Raw genomic sequence first — 14,413 nt, 5'->3', positions numbered from 1 at the left:
GCCAATCAGCAACTACGTCCAGCGCTTCCCGCCTCGGACTACGAGTGGGAGGGACGCTGAGGAGCTGAGAGCGGGGGGCGGGGCCAGGGGAACTTCCTGGGGGCGGGGCTTAATTAGAGGGGGCCTGGCCAAAAGGAGCAAAGTACAGCAACGAGGTCTGAAAATTCAAAAGCAGACGTAATGAAGGATAGCATTTCCACTTCTGAGGCTAACGGAGGTGGGGCCTGAGATAACATCTTATTTTAATTCTCTTTTATAATAGAGAAAGTGAAGTTTTCTGACTCGTGTCCGACTCTGCGACCCCATGGACTGTAGCCTACCAGGCTCCTCCGTCCATGGGATTTTCCAGGCAGGAATACTGCAGTTGGTTGCCATTTCCTTCTCCAGGGCATCTTCCCGACCCAGGGATAGAACCCGGGTTTCCCGCATTGTAAGCAGACGCTTTACCCTCTGAGCCACCAGGGAAGTCCTTAAAATGGTTAAGTTAATAATAATGTATTATACCACAAATCAGGCATTGTGTTCAACATGTCACAACTTAACTTGAGTCCACAAACAATGGCATAAAGAGGGAAGAATATAAAGGCAGGTTTTAGCACATATAGCTAATCAAGTAAATTTCTGATTCTTTTACCACACTTGAGAGGCAAATAGATGTATTGGAGCATGCTCAGAGGTGAGTCACCAGATAAGGACAGATGAAAGGAACTGAAGAAAGAAGGCTCAGGAACATTAACAGTTTTATTCATTTGAAAGAATGGATAGAATTGATATGGCCTCAAAAGATATTTGTAGGACAAAGGACTGGGAGTTAAATGAAGATAGATTTAATTCAAAACCAGGAATAATTCTTTAAGAGTCTGAAGATGAGTTATTTTAGGAAATAGTCGCCCCCACCTCCCACCCATGTTGGAATTGCTCAAATGTAGACAGAATCACTACTTCATCCATTCAATACTCATTTTGTGAAGGCTTAATGCACTGCTGTGGGGCTTATCCTTTCCCACCAGGCCTCTACCTAGTCCATGAAGTCCCTATAATCTCATCCTGAAGCTGGCCCCAGCTGAGGGCCATCACCCATTGTGAGACTGGCTGCATTCAAGGCTTCAGTCAATACCTGGAAGTCAATACCTGCAACTTGGAGTAGAGTGTTTAGTCTACTACAGTCTAAATAACTGACTCAGATTTATTACACACAAGGAAAGGTATCTTTCTTTCTTAGACTTGAGTTCTACTCATACTAAGCAGCCCAAACAACTCTCAGATGTCCTGTCCCTAATCCAGAAGGCCAGGGGACAGTGGAGACATCCCTACTAAGGGAGAGTCTTAGTCAGAGAACTTTGTGTCTCTGGCTACATCTATCAGGGAAGAAGTAGCATCTGTGTAAGCAGATGATGAGTTAGACTCTCACCTATCAAGGCTGTGTGATACTGCAGAATGCTGCATTAGCCTACCAAGGCAAACAGTTTACCTTAGTGGCTTACTGGGATGCATGGTGGGGATCAGGGTCTCAGTGAAGCTGGCAGCAGAAAAAGGTATACAATCCCACTGGCCCCAGGGCTGTATAAAGCTTTGAAAGACACCATTCAAAATTCTATGACAAAAAAAAAAATTCTATGACAAACCTTGACAGCATATAAAAAAGAGACATTACTTTGCCAACAGGTTCATCTAGTCAAAGCTATGGTTTTTCCAGTAGTCAGGTATGGATGTGAGAGTTAGACCATAAAGAAGGCTGAGTGCCAAAGAATGATGGTTTCAAACTGTGGTGTTGGGGAAGACTCTTGAGAGTCCCTTGGAGTGCAAGATCAAACTAGCCAATCCTAAAGGAAATCAACCCTGAATATTCACTGAAAGGACTGATGCTGAAGCTCTAATACTTCCACCATCTGATACAAAGAGCTGACTCACTGGAAAAGACCTTGATGATGGGAAAGATTGAAGGCAGGAGGAGAAAGGGATGACAGAGGATGAGATGATTGGATGGCATCACCAACTCAATGGACATGTGTTTGGGCAAGCTCCGGGAGATGATGAAGGACAGGGAAGCCTGTTGTGCTGCAGTCCATGGGGTCACAAAGAGTTAGACATGACTGAGTGACTGAAGAACAACAACAGTTCAAAATTCTCCCTACTGTTAACACCTGTGTCCAGGTCAAGGACTGATGCGGGTTACCCAAGGAACTGCTACCCCCTGCTTTTGATTTTAGAATGTCTCCAAAACTCTTCACCCTAGATTAACATCCATATGACTGAACTTCTTTACAAGTTGGTCACCACTCTTCCAAACCTTCTTGGCTATGCGTATTAGTTCTTTCTTCTTATCTAGCCTCATTTTGGATGTGTTGACCCTGGTCTTGACCTAGTGTGCACTTAGGACACTTGTCCAGGGCTTTGATTGGTTCAGATGAGTCAGAGGTAGTTCTGAATCAAATGGCATCTTTACCTCAAATCTTGCTACTCTCTAGTTTATTCTCTGCACAGTAGATGGAGCAATCTAAGAGAATGTGACTAAAAATGCAATGAAAGTGATGGTATGTGATTTCCAAACCTAGGTCATAAAAGACATTGAAGCATCTGCCTTGATCTCTTGATTCACTTGTTCTAGGGGAAACCAGTCACTGGTTCTTGAGGACACTCAAGCAGACCCATGGAGTGGCCCAAATAGAGAGATACTAACTTGCCAGCATCAACCTTCTGGTTACATAACCATGTGAATGGGTGGATCTTACCTCTTCAGTCAAGCCTCATATGACTGCAGACTTTGTCAATATCTGACTGCAACCCATTGAGAGACCCCAAGCTGCTCCAGAGCTCCTGACCCTCAGAAGCTATAAGAGATAATACATATTGTTGTTTCAGGGGCTCCCAGGTGGCACTAGTGGTAAAGAACCCACCTGCCAATGCAGGAGATGTAAGAGATATGGGCTTGATCCCTAATTGGGAAAATCCCCCTGAAGAAGGGCATGGCAAACCATTCTAGCATTCTTGCTTGGAAAATCCTATAGACAGAGGAGCCTGATGGCCTACAGTCCATGGGGGTGCAAAGAGTTGGACACAATGGAAGCAACTTAGCTGGCATACATGCACATTGTTATTTCAAGCCATGAAGTTTTGGAGTGATATGTTACAAAGCAATAAATAACTAATACATGAATCATCACAGATTACATTTTTTACTAAATATTTGCATGGCATAGTCTGAGGCTCTATCTTTGTAAACTTTTTTTTTTAAAAGTTATTTATTTATTGGTTTGCATGTGCCAGGTCTTAGCTGCAGTATATGGGTGCGGCATGTAGACCCCCTGCACTGGAAGCTCGGACTCTTAACCATGGGGCTCCTAGGGAAGCCCTCAGTCATTGTAACCTTTGATTTTCATCTCTTCACCAACTCACTGTTCAACTGTTAAGCTAAAGCCGCATATCTTAGGGTTTTGTTATAGCCACATCTAACCTCAATTTCTATAAAGGTACTGCTCGGCCTGATAACAGATAAACTTGAGATCTCAGAGAATTAATACAACACAAGTTTATTTTTTGTTTCATGTGAAATCCAAAAGTCCAGTTCATGGGAATTGGAAGAGGCGTTGGTGGGGGTGGTAGTGATCCTCTAGTCTACAGTCATATGAAGACTGACTGCCATTGTTGACATATGGCTTCCAAGGCTGCTCTGGGTGATGACAGCCAGCAATTCGTCCAAAAATTTCTCTTTTTTCTTGTAATTATGATAAAACAAGCCCAGTGCCTTAAACCTGGAACTCCTGGGACCTTCAGGGAAGCTCTTCCTCAGATACATTCCTTATAGTGTCAGCCTGCTCTGGTGCTGGGGCATACTTAGCCAATTATTTCTTTTCTGCACTGGGAGTAGTTTTCATTCATTCCCCAGACATTACTATGTTCCAGTCACTGTGCTCAGTACTGAATATTCAGAGATTATATAATAATATGAACTCTCTTTTTGAAATCACTTTTGATAAGTGCTATGATCAAGTGTACACAAATATTAAGGGATCAAAAAGGAGGGAGCAACTCACTTTGTATAGGGAATTTTGTGAAATTTCGTAAAGAAGGAGACAATTGAGTTGAATCTTGAAGAAAGAGAAGGAGCTGATTACAGAAAAAAGGCTGGACAGGGCAGAGTCCTGAAATACCATGAAATTCCTTCATCGCTAAATGTCAGGCTTGTCCATATTGGGGACCAGCCAATGGCTCTGTAAGACTGGGGCATATTCATGAGTGGATGGATGTGGGAGATGAGGTTAGGATGTGGTGTACCTACCAGTCAGAAGCTTGTAAGCAACAGGAATAATTTTGGCAACATTAAATTAAAAAAAAAAAAAAGGAACTCTGGAGTAGCTTAGCAAACTGAAGAAAGGTTGGTGAACCACGATCTGTAAAAAGAGGAACTAAGCATTTGCCAGAAATCTAGGTAAGCAGGAACTAATGGTGAATCTCTTCAAGGGGTTCTGTCAAGATAAATGAATCCCAACTACTGTTTCAGTCTCTGTTACTACACTCAAGTTTCACATTCCAGGGAGTGTATGGTTGGCCCATTTGAGTTCAAACAAACAAAACTTGACCCATGATGGATTGAGGGCTCTCCTTTGGGGTCGGTCTGCCCTCCTGCCTCAAGGGTGTACTATCTTTTGTTTGCTGACTAAAACTCTGAGCTGTAACCAGAAAAAAAAAAATGTTACTAAGAATCCCACCAAGATTATGTCCAATTGAGGTAGCATAAATCCCAATAGAGATGTTATTAGAGCAGAAGGGAGAATAGATTCTGGGCAAGTAAAAACAGAGGTCTTCTCTAAGTGGGTTGTAGTAACTTACAAAGGCTTTGTAAGTCATGTTAAGGAATTTAGAATCTGGGGTAAGAAATTGAGTCACTGAAGGATTTTAGGCAGAGAAGTGACTTGATAAATCTCAGGCAGAATATTTTGGCTAATTTTATTTGATGTATTTTTACCTGTAATGACTAACTTTACTTCTTCCTATAGTTCTCAATGACATAAGAGCGAACAAATCCTATTCTTTTGTCTCTTCCCAAATGGCCAAAGAAATATACTTGATTTTTCCTGAGCTTTGTGTAGAATAAGGGAGGGGACAGACTGACCAACCTTCGACTAATAAAGAGGGTGTTCATGGTCTTTCTGAATCAGATTCTCCTCCATTCCACCTAGTGGTGTGCTGGAGCTACTTGTACTGGCTTGTAAGAATCACTTGCTAAATTTCTTGGAATTTTGTGCACCAGTTCTAAGTACAGTCATTATTAACAATTAAATTACATGAATTTAAAAATGATACAAAGGTAATACTCAAAGCTTATCACTTCTTAATTATTTTACTATTATTTATGCTCTTGATATTATTTATATCTATTGTATGATAGAAATATTTATAATATTGTGCTATTTTACATTCTCATCTTTATGTTCAGTGGCATTATGTTGGTAAGTTGAAATTGGAGATGGTGGGAGAATTTACACCAAGGAAATTGACAAACACTACAAACCAGGGCTTCTTTACCCTGGAAAAGAGCTGGTTGTTACACATTTACAAACTTATCACTGCCTCCCTCCCTTTTCCCCAGTGCTCTTGTTCCTCAACCCCTTAATTTCAAAGGAAGAACACCAGAAACTGAAGTCTGTTGACAGGGTAGCATGGCTGACAGGGCAAAAGAAAACACAAAGACAGTGAAAAGTCAAGTTAGTTTTATTGTTTTGTAACAGTCTAACATGTGACTATTAGCTCTAACATAAAGATGTAGAAGGTTGGAGAATTCAGGACACAATCCCAATAATGCCTTTGCCAGAGGTTTTCCCCAGGAATTTCTTTTGAATATGTTTCTTAGCTGAGTCTTTACTAATCCTGTTTCATAGATGGAAATTTGCAGAAAAAGGCAGAGAAACTATCTGCTTTTCTCTCCAGGTGACTATGAATTCTTCCAGAATATCCTTTGTTCTGGAGAACTTCCAGAATGCCTTGGCTGGAGACTGCAATGTATCCCACTGCTCCCTCATTGGTCGTATTGAGTACCAGTCTCTCCAGACTTTGGGAGCAGCAATGTCTAGGATAGTGGAGATGACTTGTCTTTCATAAAAATCTTTCCTGTTATTTAACTGTTGAACCTAGAATTTTATGTCCTTTTTCTTTCTCCCCCAATTACATATTTAGTTATAATACAATAATTACAAGAAGGGACAGTCTCCCTGCCTATTTCACTATCACTTCTAGGTACATACTTACTTCGCATTACACGTTGTATTTATGCTTAGAAGAGTTTCCATCCAACCAGGCAAATGTTTTTCATCTACACTTTGCTACCTTGGATTGTGTGATCATTTGCACACAATGCACATGGTCGGGGCTAACTCAAGGTTAGGGAAAGGAGTGAGAAGGAGTTGGGGGTGGGTGGGAGGTTCTGTCTGAGTGGTATCCGAGCTGCCTCAGGGACCCTCCTTAGGAACTCAGGAAAAGCAGCTGTCCACACGTCTCACCCCAGGCCTTCCTCATGGCTTGGACTAAGAGCTGCTATATGCAGCTCTTTTGATTCCCAGGGCTGGTACATCTCTCCACAGGGACCCTAGTGCGCTGAATCCTTCAACACCACTTTCAGCAATGAATTTCATGCATGATCAAAGATGTTCTTTTTTGCGCTATAATTCTCAGGAACTCAAAACTACAGAAAAATTGGCCTCCCCCCATCACCCTCATTTTCTTCTTTCATTTTTACTCATTGGCTCACTTTTAACCAGTTGCTTAGTTAACAATCTGTAGCATTTGAAAGTGGTGACTGTTATTTCTTCAGTCAACACCCCCTTTCATTTCCAAATAAGTGAATTAAAAAACCCCACTTATTTCTTTTAGTATGCTCCTAGTATTTCTTGCATATCAATTCACTGGCTGTATCTCATGGAGGAGGGGGCAGAGCTTATTACCCACAATTTACCTAAGGAAAACTGTAATATGGAGTGGGTAAGTGACATCTTGGGGTTCCCAGAGTCAGAGAGGTACAGCCCACACTTCTGATTTGACTTTCAGGGTTCCTTGTGGGAAAATCTGATCCCCAGGTTGCACTGACTTTCAGGAATATTTGTCCAACTCTGTGTTGCAAGCTTCATGTGGGTGCCAAGTAACAGAGTCATGATGAAAAGCAGACAGGCCTTTCTACGATGACCCAAATATGAGACCCAGGGATTACCAGAGCCAAGCTTGAAACTTTCTCACTGAGCTTTGAGGAACTCTATCCTTCCTGGTCACAGATCTCCCCTAATGAAGGTGTTATAACTGCTTTTGGGCAGTTAGTCCTTTGCTTCTGGAGAGAGCTGCACTTTTGATGGCCTGCTGTCCAATGCTTCTTTTTACTGGTAGTTCCACATACCGTAAAGGTTTAGTCTAACAAATGCAGGACCAGGATTAGGATTGAAAGCTTGGCCTTAATGGAGCCCAGGGATGGTGATAATCCTGAGTCAGTCATAACTATTTGCCTCAGAATAGATGCTGAGGGATCCAGAGGTACTGGGTAAGGTCCTCCACAGACACACTGCTGCCTGTGAATGGAACCTGACAGCAGTTGTGTGGCAGCTTAAGATGGAACATAAAAGAACACTTTCCCCAGGTAGAAAGTGATTACCCTTCTGTCCCCAGCTGTGTCTCAAGGTCAGCTAGGTTCCTACCAAACATATGGGGTCAAAATTCTGTTTTGAATATTTTCCGAGAAAACATCGCCAGAGTGTCCAGTCCACACTGAAAAGCTCTCACCAGAAAACTGTCAGGCAGGTCAGGAGGGTCAGACAGAAGCTACCCACCTGTCCTTCTCAGTCTCCCTGCTGTGCAAGGAATCAGTCAGGCACCACTCAGCAGGGTCTAGAGTTGGCAGCCAACTCATTAATCCTTCTGATACCCCTGGAGGTAGGTTGGTGGCAAATGCTATCTCTAGTTTGCAGACAGAAAACTGAGGTACAGAGAGGTTAAGAGATGACAATAACACAACTACTAAGTGGCAGAGAGAGAAAAAAAAAATTCATGGTCCCTTGATCCCTGGGTCTGTTTCTTCCGAAATAGGCTTCCTTGCTTGTTGGGAAGGCTGAGAGGGACGATGGCAACTTCCACGATGGTGGGGTAGGGACAGACTCTGAAGCAGGATGCCACTTTACTCAAGGAAATACACACACACACACTTAGGCCTCAGCCAAGACAAGGAGAAAAGACCCTGATGCTGGGAGAGATTGAAGGCAGGAGGAGAAGGGGGTGACAGAGGATGAGATGGTTGGATGGCATCACTGACTCAATGGACATGAGTTTGAGCAAGTTCTGGGAGATTGTGAAGAACAGGGAAGCCTGGCATGCTGCAGTCCACGGGGTCACAAAGAGTCAGACACTACTGAGCAACTGAACAAGCAACCAGACAAGGAGACCAGCAGCCTTCACCTACACATCTGCTGCTGGTCCCCAAAAGCACCAGCACTTTTCACTTAGAAGAGGATGCAATTTTTTTCTTTTCTCTTCTGGATTAGGTCCTAGTTGAGATAGACACTTTATTCTGGTAGTGATCGAGCTATTCTCAGGCTCTGAGTTTACCCATCTTCTTAAAATGGGTCTTCAGGAGCAAAACTGTAGGAGCAATAGTGCAGCCACTGGGGGCGGAGGAGTGTGAGGATGTCCAGTTCTCAGGTGTGGGATTTTGTTATTTCTTTCACAATCCAGAAGAAGGTCTGTCTGGGATAGCGCTGATGGAAAGGGGAAGGAAGATTCAGGTGGTAGCCAGAAAGCCACAGGTCCACAAGATAAATACACCTGTTCAACTGTCCACTGCCTGATATACTCCTTCACTGAAAGTTTGTCACTTTGAGTTAACCTAGGTAAAATACATTTTAGGCTTTCTCTTTTAAAATGTAAATTTTCCCTGGAGTAATTATAAAAAAAATCATATCTTAGAATGAATTTAATTTTTAGATCATTTTGCTTTAGGATGGAGCACCAAGGAGTGGGAATACTGTCACAGGGGAGGAATAGTTTTTGAGGAGCCTTTGGTCTGGAGAGCATATCTAGAATGAATATCTCAAAAGGAAGGTGGTAACCAGAGGTCAGCACAAGGGATTTGCCTTTTTGGGGGGTGGTGCTGGATGGGGGGCATACAATGAAGGCTGTTTTTCTCTGGCTCTGGGTTTCTCCTGTGTAGTTCCCTGTGATGTCAACTTGGTTTCTATCCCTCCTACCTTAGCCTTGGCACTGCAACCCATGAAGCATAGCTTTGGTTTAGATGAACCATCTTGGTTATCAATTTCTCCCTCTGCTTTGGGAACTGGTTGGCTCTAGATAAAATTACTGTGTGTGTGAAATATGAGCTTATACCTGAGGATTTCCCCTGATTGGCCTCTAGATTTGCGGAGTGTTGGTTGGGGGCACAAAGGGTAGAAGATCTTCTTTTCCCTTCAGCCTCTAGGTCCCTTCCAGGGAAGAAGTCTGACCTGGGACTAGACAGGGACCCTGGCTGTTTGTGTTCCCAGTTTATAAGAGGCTCTCCCTGGTGGCCCTCTGATGACTCTTTTGGTACACATCTTGTGCCCGAGCAAGGCCTGAGGGCTGGTTCTCCTCAAGACAAGCCAGTAGGAGGCATCTTTTGGCCCAGAGCTAGGTTTGTTCCCAGTCCCTGAAAAAAGGAGGTGTAGATTTCAGGCTGAGTGTTGAAGCTGTCAGAGGACAGGAAAGAAAGGGACCTTTCCTGCTTTAGGGAAGAAAACAGCAACCGGGGTTTTTAAAACCTTTTCAGTTAGGGGAGAGTATGGAGTCTTGTTCTCCTTTTCTGATGGTGCCCAGTGCAGAATTCCCACTAATACAAGGGATGTAATTGCATCAGCACCCAGGGCTACTGTGACCCAAAAGAAAGGCCAGTGAGAACTCTGGACATCTCCCGCACTGATGATTTAAACCAAACAGTCCAAAATGGTAAAATGAGGTTTGGAAGCCACAGAAATGAGTTGAGACCATAAATAATATGACCAATTCCATAGGGAAGCTGGGCTCACAAGTATCAGCTGAACTTGCAAATCGGTGCCCTGCAGGTTAAATTTGGCTTGCACATTTTTTTGGCGGGGGGGGGGGGGGGGCTCACACGGCATATTTAAAATTTGGTTGGCAATGTTAAAAATGTGGAAAACTTCACTTGAACATTTGGATTTCTGGCTTTTCTTGAAAAATCAGATGGCCAGGTAACACTGTCTGATAATCGCTGCCTGAAAACAAGCAACTTCCCTCTGCTCTCCAAATTTCACTGCCCCAGCCGTCGCATGGCATTAGAACAGGTGCACTTCACCAATTTAAACCACTTCACCAATTAAACCGCCTGCATCCTGTAGGTGGTTAAGTTTGGAACCGCTGATATATGCCACACGGTGTCTGCTAGGGAAGTGCTGAGTTGGTCAAGTTCAGCTGAGTTTGTAAAGTTGCCCCAAGGCTGGTAAAAAGCTCTGAGGCAATCAGTTCTGATTGAAAGGCTTTCTATGGGGAAATGAGGATGAAAGCAGAATTGCCCGTGGCTGTGGAGAGGGGTAGGGCAGTCATGAGACTGGGAACTTTGATGGGACAATGGGTTTATCTGGGTAGACTTTATACCCGGGAAAGGCAGTTTCCTGGTTGTACGGCATGCACGGTTCTACCACGGTGCCCATCCAACCAGGGTGGGTGTGAGGGGAGGGAGAGAAGACTCAAATCGTGTCGGCAACTTTAGGTTTCATCTTGCCGTGTGTTGGTTAGCTCAGGCGTTTTCTCTCTCTGGCACCGCTTCACACGGTGAGATCGTCTGACCTGGCCCGGCTGCTGGCTTTGCTCAGCCTGCTCAGGGGTCTGGTGTCGTCCCCTGGCAGCTCCGCACACAGCGAAGGCGCCTTCTCAGGCGTCAGCTCTTGCTGTGATACCTTCTCAGGCGGCGGCTCTTCTTTCTCAACCTCCTTCTCCACTTCGGGGGGCTCCACTTTCTCCGCTTCCAGCACGGCCAGGGCCTCTTGGCCTTCTGTGCTCACTCTCTCCGCCTCTTGACTCTTCTCACCCACCTCTAGTTCCGCGGCCGCCTCTACGGGCTGCCCCTCCGCGACTGCCTCCTGGGCGCCCACCTGAGCGTAGGAAGGCAGTGTCTCCTGGTAGGCCCTGGATAAATCTCCCAGGGGCCCCGGGCCCACCTTCTCCTCGAACTGACTGAAAGGCTTGGCAGAAAGGGGGCTGGCCTCCACCATCCCCACCTCCGTCAAAGGGAAATAATGGGACACGATTTTCTCTTCTTCGAGGAGCTGGTAGCCCTTGGCCTTCTGGATGGAGGAGACGGCAATGGAGTGGAGGGACTTCTCAGGAATCTCCCCCAGTGGCTGCTCCACTGGCCTCTTGAAGGCGGATCGGATTTTCTTCAGGCTCAGGTGGCTCAGCTCCAGAATATTGAGAAAGAGGGACACGGAGGCCACGGAGAGCATGAAGAGGATGAAGATGGTTTTCTCGGTGGGTCGTGACACAAAGCAGTCCACCACGTTGGGGCAGGGCCACCGGCTGCAGCGGTAGAGAGGCAGGATCCGGAAACCATACAGGAAGTAGTGGCCCACGATGAAGCCCACCTCAAAGAGGGTCTTGAAGATGATGTGGCAGACGTAGGTCCTCAGCAGGGTCCCCTCCAGCCGGAACTTCTTGGTGCCCTTGCAGCTGCTGCTGCCCTTCTTGACGCTGCCCTGGTCCGCCGCTAGGGGCGCCCTCTCGCCGCCGTTGCCCGGTGACTGCTGGCTCAGCTCCTCGGCCTCGCGCTCCTTGCGCTTCTCCTCCATGCGGACGTGGTGCACCGCGTGCCCTACGTACACCAGCGACGGCGTGGAGACGAAGATGATCTGCAGGACCCAGAGACGGATGTGGGAGATGGGGAAGGCCTCGTCGTAGCAGACGTTCTCGCAACCTGGCTGCTGGGTGTTGCACACGAAGTCAGACTGCTCATCCCCCCACACGAACTCTGCTGCAGTGCCGAGGATGAGGATCCGAAAGATGAAAAGCACCGTGAGCCATACGCGGCCGATGACCGTGGAGTGCTCATTAACCTCCTCCAAGATGTTCCCCAGGAAACTCCAGTCCCCCATGATTCACCTACCTGCAGGAAGGAGAAGGCAAAGCTGAGCGGCCACAGTGCAATCCGGAATCCACATCTTTTTGCTAACTCTCGGGGTACCTCCCCTTCATGGGTGGCTGAAACGGTCAGTGGGTTAACAGTATCTTTTGAGTGTTTCCTCTGTGCAGACTAGTACTAGTTCAGTTCAGTTCAGTTCAGTCGCTCAGTCGTGTCCGACTCTTTGCGACCCCATGAACCACAGCACGCCAGGCCTCCCTGTCCATCACCAACTCCAGGGAACGAAAGAGGCATAAAAGAATCTGCGTACACTGGCTTTCTCATCTGTAAAATGGGTTCTCATTCACTTCACAAGCTGCCTGAAAGGATAAATGAGGCAGCGTCTGTATAAGTCTTGAACTGCCTATCAAATAAGAAATCATTGTTGATCATAAATAGAAACTCATAGTTTCATGGATTTAAGTCAAGAGCACAAGCTGAACTGAGGTTCATGAGGCAAAATGCTGAAAAAATATTCTAATCCATTGTTGTCTGCCTCCCCGCCCCCAACCAAATTTTTTCCTATGTATGAAATTGCCTGTAGTCACTTTATTTGTGACTGTGTTGGGATATACAATGATCGTATGTTGAAAGGGAAGTGGAAAGAAACATATTTTTTGAATATCTGCTTTGTTGCTGACCTTTGACATTACATTTTTTCATTCCGTTTGATACTGCGAGACCTACCCAATGCCTGTCGCAAAGCCCAGCACATAATGAAAGCTTGATAAATGTTTAACTAATTCGATTCTATCACATGAGAAAACTGAGGCTCTGAGAGTTTAAATACATTGTCCAAGATCAGATAGCTAGCAGCAGTTCTTTCTGCTAGGTTCTTTTTGCCACCCCTTTGGGACTCATTGCCTGTGATTAAAGCTGTACAGTTCTATGACTCCTGTGCTCTTCATTTATGTTTTCTCCTCTCTAGGTTGAAATCTGGAAACCTTTCTTAATAGCTTTTCAAATTGAGAGTGATATATATATATATATATGTACATATATATTTGTATTTATTTATTAAAATAAATCCAAGTCTTTTAAATCGAAAGAATGGGGAGAGTGCTTTGGGAAGAAATCATGTCACAGGGTGAGAAAAGTCCATTAGGATGGTTTTAATGTCCCACAGAGTGAAAAGGATTTAGGGTCTGTAACATGTGGCTGCTTTAATGGAGCTAAAATTTCATCTGTCAGGAAAAAAAATACCATTAAACATGATAGTATACAATGCCCCTAGCAATGGTGATGACTAATGGACATGGGATTGAACTGATGGGGGTGATGTGTGCAAACTGGGTCATTTGTCCAGTGCAAACCTGTGGTGCAAACTGGTAACCTCTGAAAGGCTCTGTTCAAAACCTCCACTTTGGCTATGTTCCTCCAGCTTGAACATCTTTAGAGTTGTGGGGTTTACTCATCACTGCGCTCAGACCAGGGCAAGAGCCCATGCTAGAGATGCTGGTCTAGGCTTCTCCAGCAGAGCCCTACATTATAAGGTCAGAAGTCCATGGGGCCAGAGGATATGCCCGTCACATTTAATGACAGTGATATTTGCTAAACATTTGGATGAGTGATGAAATGTGGTGTCTTAAATTAAGTGGGATTGTCATCTTTAGGAGAGGGTAAACAAAGTGACTTCTGAAAGCTTTCTTCCAACTTGTGGTTTGGAGCCTGGCCAGACAGAATTTGGTGGCAGATACTGATGGCAGGGGTGAACAGTGACTGACCTAGGCTCTCGGCCATCTATTTTTTGGTGAAGAGTAGAGAGAGTTGCTCCTCTTGGAGCCACAGAAACTTCCAGTTAGGCCAGGCATCTGACAGCAGCTTCTCTCCTTGTGGAAAGGTGAGAGCAGCTGTGGCACCCCCAGCCATAACTCTGGCTTTGGGAAGAGTTCCTTTTGGGAATGGGGAATTGAGAGTGGGCAAGGGTTCTTGACTCAAAACCAGCTGTTCAGAATCCCAGTCACATGTATCTAGTTATACTACTGCCTTTAACACTACTCAGATAGCAATTAAATTTAGTTTTTGCCCTAGGAAGAGTGGCAGCCATTCCCATTGCCTTCTGGAAGAAGGTGGGAAACACCACAATCATGCATAAACTGTCCATGCATAAATCCTATTGGTGACAGAGCCAGGAAAATCCAATATTTTTTAATCAAGTAGTTCAATCTAAAATTCATGTCAAAACAATAATTTATGTAATTTATTCCTGGGAGATCAAGTCTGGCTTTAATGAACTCTAAATGTCATGTTGCTAATGTCTTATCCCCGTTGATACATCAA

The 14,413-nt window shown here is 44.9% G+C and overlaps 1 protein-coding gene across 1 annotated transcript; it reads right to left on the bottom strand.

The window, feature by feature from the left end:
* Positions 1–5,759: 5,759 nt before the first annotated feature.
* GJA8 (gap junction protein alpha 8) lies at positions 5,760–12,107 on the bottom strand. Its single transcript, XM_020904421.2, has one exon. The coding sequence runs from the start codon at positions 12,105–12,107 to the stop codon at positions 10,785–10,787; it is 1,323 nt and encodes a 440-aa protein (XP_020760080.2). The 3' UTR covers positions 5,760–10,784.
* Positions 12,108–14,413: the final 2,306 nt, after the last annotated feature.

The sequence above is a fragment of the Odocoileus virginianus genome, chromosome 5 (genome assembly GCF_023699985.2).
Source record: "Odocoileus virginianus isolate 20LAN1187 ecotype Illinois chromosome 5, Ovbor_1.2, whole genome shotgun sequence".
NCBI lineage: Eukaryota > Metazoa > Chordata > Mammalia > Artiodactyla > Cervidae > Odocoileus > Odocoileus virginianus.
This window is presented reverse-complemented; position numbering and strand designations above follow the sequence as displayed.

Excerpts from the sequence above, each read along its gene's own strand:
- GJA8 (XM_020904421.2), bottom strand. The coding sequence starts at position 12,107 with ATGGGGGACTGGAGTTTCCTGGGGAACATCTTGGAGGAGGTTAATGAG.